The following is an 18436-nucleotide window of genomic DNA, read 5'->3' as shown; positions in this document are numbered from 1 at the left end:
CTTCTTATTACAACAATATTGGATATTGGATAGTTTTCAAAATTCCTAAATGGCCAGGGAAAACATGATGGGAAGCTCTATAGATAGCAACAAAGGTCCAGGTCCTATCTGGGGGCTCTTATGGTGAAGAAACCCCTCTCCATGATGCCCTGGCAGGACATCTGGCCTGTTCCCACTGACACTAGGACCCTGTCACTGTCCTCTCCAGAAGACACTAGATGGAGATGTGTCTAATTTCCCTGACACAGGCCGGTGGGTCACCCCATACCCCACCTCCAGCAAAGCTGGGAAAAGCAAGTGTCTAGTGTTTTCAGCTCTTTCAGTGGGAGGTGAGCTCTGCCTCCTTAGGTGGGACATTGCCCAGGGTAGGAGCAGTTTAGATCCTGGGTACCTGGGATCTCCCCCTGCCCCACCTGACACTCCAGCCTTCTCTGAGCCACAAGGCATTTGTGCACCAAGGTGCATGGTGTGGACCCCAGCACCCATAGGATCACTTGTGAGAACTGCTCCTTCAGCCTGAGCTGCGGCCCCTCCTCACCTCCTCCAAAACCCCTGCTGAAATCTGTTCCTGGAGCAGCCTTCTCACCCAGCCAGGGTAACAGTTTGCCGACCGTACTGGACATCAAGGAAATCATGGAAACTCTTTCCTAGATACATGGAGCATTTCCGCTATTTTCTGCACAAGCAAGTGGTTGAGGGGGTCCCAGTTGGTCTGACAGAGTATCCTGGGAGGCAGTGGTGGTACTTAAATGTGTCCCATGTCTGGGCCTAAATGGCTCCCTTCCTCCCAAGTATCCATCTGCATCTACTGACTTACATAGGGGGGGCCCTGGGAAAAAATCAACTTCAACCTTGTTCACAATTTAGAGCTCTATGAATTTGTAGGAAGGATTTGTTGGGACCAGTGGAAGCAGACTTACGGAAATTATCAAATTCCTAATGGCACTTGGTGTGATAGCCAGATGTTTAAGTGGGGCCAGGCTAAAGAGGAAAGAGCAGGTGGACCTAGGAAACAGCCTTGGGTCTGATGTCAGAAACCATCCGAGGAGTGTTTTTGTTCCAGGGAGAGCGACCATGTCTGTCAGTTAAGAAAACAGTTTTACTACTCTCCATCAGTTTGGGGCCCAAATAATAGTGTCCCAGCCTCCCCAAGTGAGCTTAGTACTGAGGGAGGGATTTGTTTGTTTATTTGATTCTGTTATTTGCTTTTCATGGACATTCGTGGCTGGGGGAATCAGCAGGCATTTGCCCCTCAGGGAGAGGGAGAAGCAGACGCCCCACCGAGCAGGGAGCCTGGCATGGGGCTCAGTCCCAGGACCCTGGGATCCTGACCTGAGCCAAAATCAAGAGTCGGTGGCTTAACTGACTGAGCCACCCAGGCGCCCCCCTCACAACCCTATTAAGTAGATATTATTATCATCTTCCTTCTACAACTCAGCCTTGGACAGGGCATGTGGCAGATTGCATTGTCCAAAGATGGCGGCCACAGCAATATCTCCTAACCCACATGTTATTCTGCAATGTGACTTGGGTCCTCCTACCACTGAAACATCGGGTCTGTTCCCCTCCACCTGAATCTGAGCAGACTTCTGAATCTCCTGTAACCTATAGAATGCGGCAGAAATGAGGCAGTGTGACTTCCAAGGGTCAGAAAGGAGATGCACTTTCCACCTTGTTTACAGAGATACTTATCCTGCAGCCTTGAGCTGCCATGGGGCCACCATGCTGTGAGGAAGCTCAAAGTAACCCACATGCAGTGACCACATAGAGAGGTCCCGAAACTACATGAGGAGGGAGGGAGAGACACCCAGCGAGCCCCAGCTGCTCCATTCCCTGCTGTTCCAGTTCCAACCACTGTCTGATTGCAACCACATGAAAGACACTGAGCCAACAAAGCCCTTCTGAAACCACAGAAACCATGAGAAATAATAAAATGATTATTGCTGCTTTAAACCATTAAGTTTTGGGATAATTTGTAATGCAGAACAGATAAGTAACAACTTGCCTGTGGCTTGTAAGTGGTGAGGCTGAAATTTGAGCTGTCAGTCTGGCGAACAAAAAGACAACACATACATACACGAAAGCACTTGTTTTTAGATCTCCAGATATACCTGGGGAGGGAAACTGATTCTTGCGTAACCATCCGGTGTTCAAAATTCACAAGATCCAGTTATAATTTTATTGTGACCTTATTTGTACCTACAAGCTGATGAGGAAAGTCAGACCTTTTTTAACAAAATACGTTTGGCTTCTCTCTAGCATGTGAATGACAAGAGTCAAAACTGCTTCTCTGGGGCGCCTGAGTGGCTCAGTGGGTTGGATGCGGACTCTAAGGTCATGATCTCAGGGTCGTGGGATCCATGCTCAGCAGAGGAGTCTGGGGATTTTCTCTCTTTTCCTCTCCCTCTGCCCCTCCCCTCGCCCCCTCCTCCGCGTACTCGCTGGCGCCTGTGCGTGCTCTCTCTCTCAAATAAATAAATAAATCTTAAAAAAAAAAAACAATGCTTCTCAAAGACTCACCCTAGAGGGGAGGGGCTGGTGAAAAAATGCAGATTCCCAAGTGCCACCTGAATCTCTGAATCTGAATCTCTTAAAGGTAGTACCCGGAATCTGAATTTTTAGCAACTCTCCAGGGATTGGTTGTTTTTTTTTTTTTTAAGATTTTATTTATTTGACAGAGAGAGACACAGCGAGAGAGGGAACACAAGCGGGGGAGCGGGAGAGGGAGAAGCAGGCTTCCCGCGGAGCAGGGAGCCCGATGCGGGGCTCGATCCCAGGACCCTGAGATCGCGACCTGAGCTGAAGGCAGATGCTTAACGACTGAGTCACCCAGGCGCCCTCTCCAGGGATTCTTAAGCAACATTAGAATTTGAAAACAACTGCTCTATGACCAATATCATTTAACCTAGAGAATATTCAAGGTGGGGCTTACTAATCACCCTCCCCAGGAAAATCAGGCACTCACCAACCCTTCAATCGATGTTACTGCCTGAATTTGCCTGATCAGAAGGATCACCTGGAGGCTTGGCAAAAATACGCATTCCCAGGCTGCTGCTCTGCTGTGAATCCGGTAAGAAGCGACGCCCAGGAATCTGCATTTTACATTAGGTTGTTAAATGTTCTTTAAGTAACTACACAATTCGACGTGTTTCATGTAGTTATCGGAATACATATCAGTTCAATTTGGGATAGCATTTACCCAATATGATAATCTTCATCTTCAAATAGCAGTTTATTTTAAGCCATTGCTTTTGGAAAAACTTAAGTTCACAGAACGCTGCATTTTTCTTTTCTCCATAGAGACCAAGATAACAATAGTCGACATTTATTGAGCACCTACGATGTGCCAGGCACCATGTATTTAATCCTCCTCAAACCCTCTGAGACAGGTGCTACTGCCATCCCCATTTTACAGCGGAGGGAGGTTAAGTACCTTTCCAGGTGTATGCAGCTAGTAGAGAGGTAGAGCTGCAACCTATGCTCTTAACCTACACAACACAGCCTCTCTGCCCTTATTCTAGTACAATTCCTCTGATGATCAACGTGTGCCTTTATTCAACGTGCTACTGTGAGATGTATTTCTAATATAAAAGAGGTTTATCTTGTGCTGTGTGCGACTCATGGCCAAAAGGCTGTCAGAAGAGGCCTCGTTCCTTCTAAAAAATAAGGGAAGATCACCAACAAAATTATTAAAGACAATAAAGCCTTTTGTTAATGATTTTTGAATTATTTATTCTTGGGCTACCTGTGAATTGTTGAGGAGGTCATAGGGTATCTTGGAAAGTGTCTAATTAGGAAGTTTTAAAATAAACAAAATGATAAAATTTCATAGGAGTTGCGTTTGAAGACAACTGCTTTTAACACATGATGCCACTAGGAATTCAGCTTCTTGGCAGGGGTTTATTTATTATGTGTTTTGCTTTTTTTTTTTTTTTTTTTTTTTTTTAAAGATTTTATTTATTTATTTGGCAGAGAGAGACACAGTGAGAGAGGGAACACAAGGAGGGGGAGTGGGAGAGGGAGAAGCAGGCTCTCTGCTGAGCAGGGAGCCCGATGCGGGGCTCGATCCCAGAATCCTGGGATCATGACCTGAGCCGAAGGCAGACGCTTAACGACTGAGCCACCCAGGCGCCCCATGTGTTTTGCTTTAAACAGAAAGCATACACATTGATTAGCTTGAAAGTGTCCTTGTCCTCATAGAGTGAGGAAAGTGTATGCAGGAAAAGAAAGTGTGGGGTGCAGGGACAGCTGGGTACAGCCGTCATATGTCTTTGCTGCTGGCTGGGATATGGACTGTGGGCAAATTAACTCACCTCTTTAGGGCACATGAGCCTCCTCAGAGAATCTCAGAAATCCTTAGGGAGAGAACCCTATGAAACCAGGGCTTGCTGCCTCACACAGATTGAATATTCTTGGTGATAGAATGTAGGAGAATGCAGAGACATTTAGGTAGCCCAGCAGGATGAAAAATGGTCTGGAAATGGCCATGAAGACAGAAAGATGCCCCAGCCAACCTCCCGCTGGGACTATGGGGAAAACATTGATTAGGTCACAGCAGGTCTCCAGCGAGAGACTAGGTGTGGTGAGTAAGAGAACTGGAGAACTAGAAGGAAAAGAGTGTGTTTCAGTTACTCTTGCTGCATAATGTATAACCCCTTAGCTTCAGAGGCTTAAAAAACAATCTTTTTTTTTTTTTTCTTCTTCTTCTTTCATGGTTCTGGGAGTTGACGATTCAGCTAGGCGGTTTTCGCTTGGGTTCCTCATGCTGTTGCTGTGATTGGGGCTGGAGTTACCGCAAAGTCTTCTTCAGTCCCATGTCTGGTGACTAATGTTGGCTGTCAGAGGAGACCTGGGGCTGTTGGCTGGGAGATCTAAATGCAGCCTCTCTGTGTGGCCTGGGCTTCCTCACAGCATGGCGGCTGGGTTCAGAGAGCAAACATCCCAAGAAGACCCTGAGGAAGGAGTATCACCTTTTATGATCTAGCCTCAGAAGGTACAGAGGGTCACTTCTGCCACAGTCACAGACCCTCTTGGACTCAAAGGAACATAGACCCCACCCTGACCAGAGCAGGGTCAACATCACCATGAAGAAGAACATGTGGCATGGGGGATCTCGTTGCAGCCATCTTAGAAAATGCAGTCTGCCATAAAGCGTAAGTACAAAATGCAGAGTATTGGATCTTAAGAATTCAGAAATCTAACCATTCAAAAGGATCACAAGGGCCGCTCCTATGGGCAGTTTCCATGGAATCAAAGTAAAGGTCATCAGACATGAGGAAGATATGGGATGATGAGTCAGGGGAATTGCATGGCCATCACATGGCCACTGACATCCTCAGGAAAGCTGAGGACTTGAGAGAGGTATGGTGAAGGCAGAGAGGGCAAACACTATTGTAAAAGCTTCTGAGTTTTGCCTTTGGTTCTGGGGGTGGTAAAAAAAAGTAATCCCTGTGGGGAGGACTTCTCTTATTAGATCATAGCACAGGAGCTAAGAACATGGGAGCCAGACTGCTGGCACTTGAATCCCAGTTCTACAACTTATTAGCTGTGTGATGTTTGGCCTCTCTGAGCCTCGGTTTCCTAATCTGTAAACCATAGAAGACAATAGTTCCTACATCAACAGTTGTTGTCAGGATTAAATGAGTTAATACAGGTAAAGAACTTACAACAGGAGGACAGGGACATGAGGCCTGGTGGGGGAGGTCACAGGCTTCAGAGTTCCTATTGGAGCTCTGGGACCAAGCTTAGGCTATCAGTCAGGATACCTGTGCTGGGGTCCCTGGATCTTGGGAGGAAAGGACCTGCATGAAGACCTATCAAAGGGTCCTCAGGCTGCCCCAGCGTGGTATGTGAGATGGCCGAGTGCAGATGAAATCTCAGCAGACTTCAGGATTTAACCCTGGGTTCAGCCTACTGCAGACCACAGGGAAATAACTCTTTTCACCTTGACGCAGACGCAGGAACAAGACCTTGGAACTTAGTTAACTGATAGAGTAGAATAGAAGGGGAGAGGCAGTGAACAATCCACTAGGAATAAGCAGAGCATCCAGGTTAAATTGAGAGGTAGTTTCCCAGAGGGAAGCCACATAGGTGGAAAGAGGAAGGGCACTTGAATCAGACAGGCCTGGGTCCTAATTGAAGTGCTACGTCTTTTCTTTTTTTCTTCAACTCCAGTTAGATAGCATACAGTATAGTGTGAGTTTCAGGTGTACAGTATAGTGATTCAACACTTCCATGCAACACCCGGTGTGAAGCTCTACCTCTTAAGTAATTGGGCAACTTACTTAATCCTCTGAGACTTTTCTCCTGAGAACTGGGGATAATGATACTTACCCTATACAGATCTTAGGAAGTTTAATTATATCATATCAAGAGGCTGACACAGTGTCCAGCACTTAGATGTGTGCTCAGCCTCTTCACCTGGTGGGTCAGCAGGTCATCTGTATGCATAGGATGTGTACTGGTCCACTCCTCATCAGTATTTAAAAATGAGCATTTCCTCTGTACTGATAGTTATGAAATGATATCAGAATCCACTATCCCTTGAGGAACTGGAGGGTGTTATGCTGAGCGAAATAAGTCAATCAGAGAAAGACATGTATCATATGACCTCACTGATATGAGGAATTCTTAATCTCAGGAAACAAACTGAGGGTTGCTGGAGTGGTGGGGGGTGGGAGGGATGGGGTGGCTGGGTGATAGACATTGGGGAGGGTATGTGCTATGGTGAGCACTGTGAATTGTGCAAGACTGTTGAATCACAGATCTGTACCTCTGAAACAAATAATGCAATATATGTTAAAAAAAAAAAAAAGAAGAAGAAGAAGATAGCAGGAGGGGAAGAATGAAGGGGGAAATTGGAGGGGGAGATGAACCATGAGAGACGATGGACTCTGAAAAACAAACTGAGGGTTCTAGAAGGGAGGTGGGTGGGAGGATGGATTAGCCTGGTGATGGGTATTAAAGAGGGCACGTTCTGCATGGAGCACTGGGTGTTATATGAAAACAATGGATCGTGGAACCCTACATCAAAAACTAATGATGTAATGTATGGTGATTAACATAACAATTAAAAAGGAAAAAAAAAAAGAATCCACTATCCCTTGAATGAGAAACTGACACATCCATCCTCTCAATAGGACATTTACTTTGAGTGGTATTTTCCTGAAGCGCCCTGGGAGACCTGGGCTTTCACAGATTCTGCTGTAGAAAGGTATCTGACCAGCTGCTTCCAATACTGACCTACTATATCCTTGCTGTGAACTTCCCCGAACAAAAAATGTAGAGTAGAGCATTCTAACTCAGCAAAGGAGGTTTGGGGTCATGAACGAGCTTATGGAAACATTTTTGGATGGTAGATTAAGCCAACACAGAAAATACAAAAATGCTAATACAGAAATATTGGATAAAACGTTCTCAGAAGGGGCACCTGGGTGGCTCAGCCATTGGGCGTCTGCCTTTAGCTCAGGTCATGATCCCGGGGTCCTGGGATCGAGCCCTGCGGCGGGCTCCCCACTCGGAGGAGAGCCTGCTTCTCCCTCTCCTTCTGCTGCTCCCCCTGCTTGTGCTCACTCTCTCTCTCTCTCTCTGTCAAATAAATTAAAAAAATCTTAATTAAAAAAAAAAGTTCTCAGAAAAAAACTTCATCACATAGCCAAGCTTGGCAGAAGAAAGGCACATCTCTAGGTGTTGATGAAAGATAGACCTTAAAACTAGCACAGGGAGTGGAGAGGCAGGGGATTGGAGTGGCAGTGGTCCGGGGGGATGTGGCCGTGGATGTTGGCCCCAGAAGCCAAGGTGATGAGCTACGGCAGAGATCCCTGCCAGACTGAATGAAAGGGAATGGGGAGAGAGTCTTTGGGAGCACAGACTGGGAGGTTTCCTGAATGAGGTAGCATTCAAGCAGGTCTCATTCATTCATTCACCCGTTCACCAAGTACTGCGCCAGGTACTGGGAATAGAGAAGACCCAGCCACTGGCCTCATGGAATTTGCAGTTAGTGGAGACAGACGTTAAGTGAGCAATTTACAATGCAGAAGCTCTTTGTGCACACTTTTTAAACAGCTTTATTGAGATATAATTCACATACCATAAAAAAACACCCTTGTAAAGTGGTTTTAGTATATTCATATAGGTATGCTTCCACCACTGCTATCGAATTCCAGAACATTAAAATACCCCGCAAAAGAAACTGAATGCCCATTAGCAGTCCCTCCACATTTTCCTTCACCCCAGCCCCTGGTTACCACAAACCTGCTTTCTCTCTCTAGGGGTTTGCCTATTCTGGACATTTCATTTAAAAGGAATCATACAATATATTATAGCTTTTTATGTCTTCTTCACTAAGTATGTTTTCAAAGTCCATCCATGTTGTAGCATGTGTCAGTATTTAGTATTTCTGTGGCCGAATAGTAATATTCCATGGTAGGCATATACTACATTCTGTTTATGTATTTGTCAGTTACTGGACATTCCTTGGCCATAGGAATAATGCTCCCGTGAATAGTCCTGTATAAGTTTGTGTGTGGACACATGTTTTCAGTTCTTTCAGATATATACCTAGAAGTGGAAATGCTGGGTCATATGGTAATTCTGTGCTTAACATTTTGAGGAATTGCCAAATTGTTTTCCAAGTGACTGCACCATTTTACATTCCCCACCAGCAATGTATGAAGTTTCCATCTGTGCATAAATTTTGACGTTTACATTCTTGAATTGGAAATCAATCTCCCAGAGTTGTGCCCACTAGCGGAAGACCTTGGTTCCCTGTTGGTACTGCAGAAAGGCTGATGAACAGCTTTGCCCGTCTGGGAGCAGAGGGGCTTCTTCTCTACAACAACAGGGGCTCTCCTCTATGAGCCCCCGACAGGGACAGCCTCACCTAGCTTCTCCCACAACGTAAGCTCTGTGAGGCAAGGGCCGTTGCTTGTCTTCTCCACTATGGCTCCAACTCTTGCAGTTGTTCCTACACATAGTAGGTGCTCAATAAATATTTGTGGAATAAATGAATGGATTAGCCTCCTCTTTTGTCTGTGCAGTCACCTCTTCCTGCTTCTGGGAATAGCACTTTTTTGTTCTTTGGGAGGACTGCTCCTTCGTAGAATCTTCTATGGGTGTGTGGGGCTGCCATCTTCAGCACTCTTTCTAGCTACAGGGCCCATGGGTGACCTAAGGCTGGTCAACCTGGAATTCTTCATCAGGATTTTAAAAATTGGTTGAAGGGATGATAGGCAGTTCCTTTCTGGTAGGAGAAAACAAAGATGCAAGATGGAGGAAGTACAGTGGTTACTTTTGCTTCTGAATGCACAAAGCTGTCCTGAGAGGACAAAATCAACACATAGAGGTGGGAGATGGGCAGAGAAAGTCCTGATGGGGTTTGAGTCCCTGGCCTGGTGAACTGGGTGTGTGTTACCAGAGTCCTCACTATTACAGATTTTATTTATTTATTTGATAGAGAGATAGAACCAGAGAGCACAAGGAGGGGGGGATGGCAAAGGGAGAGGGAGAAGTAGGCTCCCTGCTGAGCAGAGCCCCATGCAGGGCTTGACTCCAGGCCCCGGGGATCATGACCTGAGCCAAAGGCAGACGCTTAACTGACTGAGCCACCCAGGCGCCCCAGAGTCCTCACTATTATAACAGAGGTGGGAAAGCCTCCCAGAAGAAAGAGATATGTAAGCTGTGAATAGGTAGAAGTTTGAAATCTCCAAGGTGAGAGGTAGTGGAATGTATGGAATGTGAGGAATTCAAAGTCTCTTCTATTGTTCGGCAAAAAAACACCACTAAGAGAGGGAAAAGGCAAGGCACAGTGTGGGAGAAGATATCTGCAATACACATATTGACAAAGGATTTGTATCCAGAATATATAAAGAACTTCTATAATCCAATAAGACAGTCTATACTGCCAAGGGTTGGTGAGGATGTAGAGTATAAGGAAATCTCATACACTGCTAACGGGAGTTTAAATTGGTATAACCACTTTGGAAAGCTGTGGGGTAGTATGGTGGCCTTGGTGGTACCGTGCTTAGATCTTCCTTCAAGACAGCCACCTGCAAGGGAGCCAGTCAGCCAATAGCCCCCAGCTGCCATGCCTTTGGATCCACCGCAGTGTTCATGCTGACGCCATGCCTTTTCCAGGCTGCTCCAAAGCAGTGACTGTGAGTGGCAGAGGTACTAGTTCCAGGCCATCCTGCCTTGCAGACAGCTCCTGTGATGGATGGTCTGTATGCTGGCTGAGACTGCAGGGCTTTCCCAGTGGTCAGACCTGCATTGTGGTCTGGAGGTCCCCCGTGGCCACTCTTGCTCCCTCTCTCCTTTATCCTTGGCAGACATTGCCCCCCGTAAATCCCTTGCACATCTAATCCTACCTTGGCATCTGCTTTGTGGAAGACCTGAACTGACAGAGGCAGTATGTACTAACAGTGTCTGACTCTAATCCCACTCCTGGATGTATTCCCAGGAGAAATGAGTGCTTATGTCCACCAAAAGATGTTTGCAGGGTGTTCATAGCAACTTAATTCATAACAGCTAAAACAGGGTCAATGTCTATCAACAGTGGAGAAAATGGATAGATAAAATTGTGGTTATGGAGAGGAACAAGACACGGTTGCCCACCATTGTTATTTAACATAGTACTGGAAGTCTTAGCCTAAGCAATCAGACAACAAAAAGAAATAAAAGGCATCTAAATCTGCAAGGGAGAAGTCAAACTTTCACTATTTGCAGACAACATGATACTCTATTTAGAAAACCCGAGGGACTCCACCAAAAAATTGCTAGAACTAATACATGAGTTCAGCAAAGTCGCAGGATATAAAATCAACATAACAGAAATCTGTTGCATTCCTGTACACCAATAATGAAGCAGCAGAAAAAGGAATCAAGGAATCAGGATTAATCCCATTTACAATTGCACCTAAAATAATAACATACCTAGGAATAAACCTAATCAAAGATGGTAAAAGAACTGTACTCTGAACATTTATGAAAGAAATTGAGGAAGACACAAAGAAATGGAAAAACGTTCATGCTCACGGATTGGAAGAACAAACATCGTTAAAATGTCTATATTATCCAAAGGAATCTACACATTTAATGCAATTCCTATCAAAATACCACCAGCATTTTTCACAGAGCTACAACAAACAATCCTAAAATTTGTATGGAACCAGAAAAGACCCCCAAATAGTCAAAGCAATCCTGAAAAAGAAAAGCAAGCTGGAAGCATCACAATTCCAGAGTTCAAGCTATACTACAAAGCTGTAGTCATCAAGAGAGTATGGTACTGGCATAAAAACCGACACACAGAACGATGGAACAAAATAGAAAACCCCGAAATGGATCCATGGCTATATGGTGAATTAATCTTTGACAAAGCAGGAAGGAATACCCAATGGAAGAAAGACAGTCTTTTCAACAAATGGTGCTGGGAAAACTGGACAGCAACATGCAGAAGAATGAAACTGGACCACTTTCTTACACCATACACAAAAATAAATTCAAAATGGATTAAATACCTAAATGTGAGGCCTGAAACCATAAAATCCTAGAGGAGAACACAGGCAGCAACTTCTTTGATGTTGGCCGTAGCAACCTTTTACTAGACATGTCTGTAGAGGCAAAGGAAACAAAAGCAAAAATGAACTGTGGGGACTTCTTCAAGATAAAAAACTTCTGCACAGTGAAGGAAACAAACAAAACTAAAAGGCAGCCTCCAGGATGGGAGAAGATATTTGCAAATGACGTCTCTGATAAAGGGCTAATATCCAAAATCTAGAAAGAACTTAACCAAACTCAACACCCAAAAAACAAATAATCCCGTCAAGAAATGGGCAGAAGACATGAACAGATATTTTTTTCAAAGAAGACATACAGATGGCCAATAGACACGTGAAAAGATGCTCAATATCACTCATCATCAGGGAACTACAAATCAAAACCACAATGAGATATCACCTCACACCAGTCGGAATGACTAAAATTAACAACTCAGGAAACAACAGATGTTGGCGAGGATGTGGAAAAAGGGGAACCCTCTTACACTGTTGGTGGGAATGCAAACTGGTACAGCCACTCTGGAAAACAGTATGGAGGTTCCTCAAAAAGTTAAAGATAGAACTACAGTATGATACAGCAACTGCATTACTAGGTATTTACCCAAAGGATAAAAAAGTACTGATTCAAAGGGGCCCATGTACCCTGATGTTTATAGCAGCATTATCACAATAGCCAAATTATGGGAAGAGCCCAAATGTTCATCAACTGATGAATGGATGAAGAAGATGTGGTGTGTACACACACACACACACACACACACACACACACACACACACACACAATGGAGTATTATTCAGCAATTAAGAAGAATGAAATATTGCCATTTGCAATGACGTGGATGGAATTAGAGTGTATTATACTAAGCGAAATAAGTCAGTAAGAGACACCATATGATTTCACACTATGTGGAATTTAAGAAACAAAACAGATGAACATATGGGAAGAGGTAAAAAAAAAAAAGAAAGGAGAGAGGGAGGCAAACCATAAGAGACTTGTAAGTACAGAGAACAAACTGAGGGTTGATGGAGGGAGGTGGTGCGGGGATGGGCTAATTGGATGACGGATATTAAGGAGGGTACTTGTTATGATGAACACTGGGTGTTATATATAAGTGATGAATCACTACATTCTATTCTTGAAACCAGTATTACACTATATGTTAACTAACTAGAATTTAAATAAAAATTTGAAACAAAAAAATAAGATATAAAGTAAAATAGGGGTTATTCATATAATGAACTATAACACAGCAATGAAAAATAACAATAGCTATGTACAATAGCATGGATAGACCTCACAGACATAATGATGAGTGAAAGAAGCCAGATGATCAATGGATCTCACCAAGTCAGGAAAGGAATATAGAAGGAGGGGGGTTGCAGGAGAATGACTTCACTCAGATTTATGGAAACCACTAGAGAGTTAAGAGTGGTGATCTTTTTGAGGACTGTGGTAGGCAGCCTTTAAGATAACTCCCAGTAATCCCCTCTCCTGGTTTCCGTGCTTTTGTGCAGTGCGGATTGGACCTAGAGACTAGCATCTTTTTTCCCCCTCCAGCTTTATTAAGAAATAATTGGCATATAACACTGTATAAGTTTAAAGTATACAACATGTGATTTGATATACATATGTATTGTTAGATGACTACCACAATAAGGTCCGTTAACACATTCATCACCTCATGTAATTACCTTTTGTATGTGTGTGTGGTGAGAATGTTTAAGATTTATTCTCCTAGCAACTTTCAAGCATATAATACAGTATTATTAGCTACATTCACCATGCTGTAACTTCGACCCCCAGAACTTATTCATCTTATAATTGGACGTTTGTACCCTTTGACCAACATCTTCCCATTTCCCCCACCCTCCAGCCTCTGCCAGTCACCAATCTACTATCTGTTTCTGAGTTTGGCTTTTTTAGACTCCACATACAAGTGAGATTGTAGAGTATTTGTCTTTCTTGGTCTGACTTATTTCACTGACAGTAGTGTCCTCAAGATTCATCAATGTTGTCTCAAATGATAGGATTTCCTTCAGTTTTATGGCTGAATAATATTCCAGTGTATGTACAATACCACATTTTCTTTATCCATTCATCCTTTTTTTTTTTTTTTAAAGATTTATTTATTTGAGAGAGAGAGAGCAGGGGGAGGGGCAGAGGGAGAGAAACTTCAAGCAGACTCCCCGCTGAGCACAGAGCCTGCTGGGGGGCTCGATGGTCCCGGGGCTCTACCGTGGAGGGGCTCCATCATGGCCATACGATCCCCATTGAGTGGGACCCTGTCACATGGCTTGGTCCCACAGCCCATGAGATCATGACCTGAGCTGAAACCAAGAGCTGGACGCTCAACCGACTGAGTCACCCAGGTGCCCCTTTATCCATTCATCCTTGATGGACACTTAGGTTGTGGACTAGCTTCTAAGTAATAGAATAAGTAAAAGTGATTGGCTGTCTATTCTGAGATTAGATTACAACAAAAACTGTGACTTCTATTTCCCTTTCTTATTCCTTGCCCTAGGGGAAGATAGCAGCTTCTTATGGAGACGTACAAGTGGCTGGACCTAATGAAGGACCTGAGGCCTGCCAATGGCGTTTGAGTGAGCTTGAAAGGATTCTCCTGCCTTGAGATGCTTGCAGCCCTGGCTGAGTTGAATGCAGCTTTGTGAGAGACCCTGAGCCAGAGGACCCAGCAAAATGGCACCCACATCCCTGACACATAGAAATTGTGAGAAAATAAGGGATTTTTGTTTTAAGCTGCTAAAGTTGGGGTATCTGTTACCCAACAATAGATAATACAAGGAGATTGCTTATTACTCAAAATCACTATATAAAGCTCCTGAAATCTCTTTGAGAGCTGCAACCAGGGAAAAGCTGGCCATCTCCAGGAATGGTGCATTTCTTCTCAGAGATGGTGACAATCACACACCAGGAACCTCAGAGCCAAATTTATGGTTCAATTTTAATAATTATGCAAGACCCTATGACCTGCTTATCTGTGTTCTTACTCCTGTTGTTTCCTTTTATTCTGACTGGTCTTTTTTCTTGTCCTGGTTTTTCAGTTCATTTTTACATTTTTCTATATTACATTAATTATGTTAAGCCATCTCAAGTTCACCTTACAGAGAAGCAAGGCATTCATAAATATTTTTTGTTTTTTTTCATAAATAATTTAAAAAATATATTTAAGTTCGCACTTGTTGAGCTCGGAGGTGCTTGGAGGTTGTGCTGGGGAATATCAGGTAATGGAAACATGGCTCTGGAGCTCTGGGCATTGGCCAGGGTTAATTTGGATTGGGTCAAAAAATATCAAATGTTAATGACAAAAAAGGAAAGTACGATGGCAATGGATCACCACCTCTCAGGGGGAGGGGCCAAGGGCTTACTCGGTCACACTGGGTGGTATCTTTCAAATTTATTATTCATTGCACCCTATCCCCTAAGGCCCTCAGGCACCGCCCCGCCCCGCCCCGCCCCACCCAGAGCCCCGCCCCTCTTTTCCTATGACCACGCCCCTCCCCTCGGTCCCGCCCGCTGCGCGCGCCGCGCCGCCTCTGTCTCCGCCTGCCGGCCCGGCCTCCCGACGGTTGCGCGCTCCGCCCCCTCCCTCCGCGCCCGCGCGCGCCTTCCCCGCCCCGCCGGGCTCTCTCCTTTCGGGGCGGTTGGGCCGCGCGCCTGTGGGGGCGGGGCCCAGAGGAGGCGGTAGAACCAATGGGGCGCGGCGGCGGCGGCGGCGGTGGCGGCGGCGGCGGAGGCGGTGGCGGTAGCGGCGGCGGCTGGGTCGGGCCCCGACGGGCGGCGGCGGCTGAGGTGGAGGCGGAGGGAGGCGGCGGCGGCGAAGGAGGCGGTGGCGGCGGCGGAGGGGGGAAGATGGCGGCGCCCGTCCTGCTGAGAGTGTCGGTGCCGCGGTGGGAGCGGGTGGCCCGGTATGCAGTGTGCGCCGCCGGGATCCTGCTCTCCATCTACGCCTACCACGTGGAGCGGGAGAAGGAGCGGGACCCCGAGCACCGGGCCCTCTGCGACCTGGGGCCCTGGGTGAAGTGCTCCGCCGCCCTTGCCTCCAGGTAGCCCGGCTGGGGGGAGCGGGCCGGGAGCGGCCGAGCTGGGTGAGGGCGGAGGCTGGGGGTGGGGAGCGCGCGGCGGGAGCTCGGGCCTGGGGGGGCGGCGGGGACCGGGCCGCGGAGGGACCGACGGCGCTGCGAGCCTGGCCGGGGCTGGGGGCGGCGGCCGGGGGGGCTCCGGCCCGAGGGGCGGCCCGAGTGCAGGCCGCCGGGGTGGAGGTGGCGGGGCCGCGAGACCGGCGAGGAGGGATGAGGTGGCAGAGTGCAGCCGGGAGGCCGGAGCGGACCCGCAGCAGTTGGGCAGGCTGGGGCCGGGCTGTGAAGGAGCGAGAGGGGTTCGCCGGTGGTGGGTCCCGGCCGACTTGACAGATTTCCTGGTTCTCGCCGGGGGAGGCGGGTCGGGAGTGTGGGACCCTGCCCCAGGGAGCGGTGAGGTCACTGCCCATCCCTCGTCCGGGCTCGCTGCAGCCGGAGGCTGTGCGGCCGGCGTGCACTCGGGGGTTTGCATTTCCCACTGTCTTCCCGGTGCTAGGACAGGTGTTTCTGTGGTCAGGCCTCTTTGTACTCTGTAGCGCTAATGAGAATTTGCAGACTTCTTGAGATGGTGACATTTGCAGGCAAACACGAATTTGACCCTACTCTGGAAGAAGGTACCGACACTTAATGTATCTGATTTCTTGGATTTCCCCCTTGTATATTTCAGTGTGCCGGAGAAGGGGAATTGGCCAGACTTTGGGTCTAGTTTAAGCTTCATTTGCCTAAAATAGGAGTATGTCAAGTGTAGTGATAATGTTTGGGGCATTAGACTGACTTTTAAACCTTGTTGATTAGTATAATGGGATACTCAGAGAAGATTAAAAATACACGCCTAAGTGGAGGGATTGGTTTGTTTTACTGATAACTTTAGGTTTTTAAAAATGTTGTAGTGATTTATCTGTTACATTCTATTTGCTGCACTAGGTTTTCCTAGGCAAGTTACTTTGGAAAAAAAAGAGGAATTTACATCTTAAAGTGACTGCCTTTTAAAAAAAAATTATTGAGGGGAGTTCATTAAAAGTAGCAAAAGTGAAAGAAATGACTTCAAAATTGATAGGTTACAATTTTTATAGAGACATACTATGCTTAATATTTCACATTTCTTAACAGTAGTTATATTTGAGCAGTTTCTTCCCCTCCTGTTGATCTGTAAATTGCTAGGTAGACTGTAATGTATAGCTCACTAGTTTATTTTGACCTACATATTGGTGATTACATGAACAAGCAAGTATTGGAGTTTGTCTTGTTACTATTTACAAACTTCAGGCTGCCAGTCTTTTCCACTTAGACAGCTCTATCTCATTTGCCCTTAAACCAAAATCCTGTTGCTTAAGTGGGAAAATAGTCATCATTATTGCTACATTAAACACAATATGTTTAAAATGTAGGTATTAGTTAACAGTTAAAATATATCAATCAAGCTCACATTTTTGGTTGAGCATATTTTGAACCAAGTCAATAGACTTTAATAGATTCAGCATCCCTTTGAGAACCACAGAGTGTATTTTATGCAAACATTTTTATGTTTATTTCACTTCCATTGGAAAGGACTTTTATGCTTAAAAGTATCTTGTACCCGAAGTTAGTTTAATAAATACATAGTGAAAAGACTATCCAGCGGTATATTACAAGTAATTTTTTAAAAAAGGAAATAAAAAACTAAAAACAATTAAAAAAATAAAAAAGGAAATAAAAATAACTTTTGATACTAGATTAGTATGGAATTTAGGCAGAATTATTACAATTTTAGATTTGCAAACATTGTAGTCTATAATACATTTAACTGGACCTTTTTTTTTTTTTTAAAGGAGATTTCTTTTTTTTTTTTAAAGATTTTATTTATTTGAGAGAGAGAGTGAGAGAGAGAAAGAGCACAAGAGGAGGGAGCGGGAGAGGGAGGAGCAGACTCCCTGCTGAGCAGGTAGCCCGATGCGGGACCTGATCCCGGGACTCCAGGATCATGACCTGAGCCGAAGGCAGTCGCTTAAGCAACTGAGCCACCCAGGCGCCCTTAACTGGACCTTTTAACTTGTGGGCGTGGAAAGAATGCTTTATGTTATCCAAATTGTATGGTTATGTTTTTAAAATTGACTTGCCTTTAAAAAGGAGTGTTTTTGAACCATGCAATAAGTATAGACTATAAATATTTTCAGTTACATATCCTATAAGATCCAGGTTTTTGTGCTCTTCTTAAAATTTTTAATAAAGTACCATAAAATAATATAAATGATATCAAGTAGAATATTAAAACTATATATAAGTGTACTAAGTATATATAAGTTTGTAAGACTAAAAATAACTGGATCTCTTTATAGTTTTAAATGTGAATTTAATATGTCGTGACGGGAACTAATGTTTAATTGTGTAGCTGTGTACATAAAATATTTTAAAATCGACGCTCGCTAAAGGAGGATAGGTAAGAAATAGGACATGGCTAACAAAAGGAGTAAATAGCTTATTTGCCATAAACAATAAAATTCTTCTCAAGAAATTTATTCAGTTTGATCAGCCTGTTTATAAACTACTTGCAAAGCTACGTGTGTATATACCATACATATGTCTATGTGTGTGTATATATATATGAATGTATTTAACGGAAGTACATAAATTTGGAAGTTAAAGTGGCTTCAGTCTGATTAATAAACCAATTGTTTTTTAAGTATGTAGAATAAACATCATTAAAAGTTTTTATTTTGTCAGAGTGGCTTTAAATAAAATCAGATTATTGGAGACCTCAACTAATTCTTTTTATTTGACCTAAGTATTGATTGCTACTTAGCAGAAGT

General features: G+C 44.8%; 1 protein-coding gene across 1 annotated transcript in view; it reads left to right on the top strand.

Annotated features, from left to right (window-relative positions):
- Positions 1–15369: 15369 nt before the first annotated feature.
- Positions 15370–18436, top strand: part of VKORC1L1 (vitamin K epoxide reductase complex subunit 1 like 1) — a 58390-nt gene continuing 55323 nt past the window's right edge. The window contains exon 1 of the mRNA XM_032430695.1: positions 15370–15617. Coding sequence (XP_032286586.1) covers positions 15424–15617 — 194 coding nt within the window. The 5' untranslated portion in view covers positions 15370–15423. The remainder of the gene's footprint in view (positions 15618–18436) is intronic.

This window comes from Phoca vitulina, unplaced genomic scaffold (genome assembly GCF_004348235.1).
Source record: "Phoca vitulina isolate PV1807 unplaced genomic scaffold, GSC_HSeal_1.0 scaffold45, whole genome shotgun sequence".
Taxonomy (NCBI): Eukaryota; Metazoa; Chordata; class Mammalia; order Carnivora; family Phocidae; genus Phoca; species Phoca vitulina.
The sequence above is the reverse complement of the archived record's forward strand: the minus strand, read 5'-3'. Positions and strand labels throughout refer to the sequence as shown.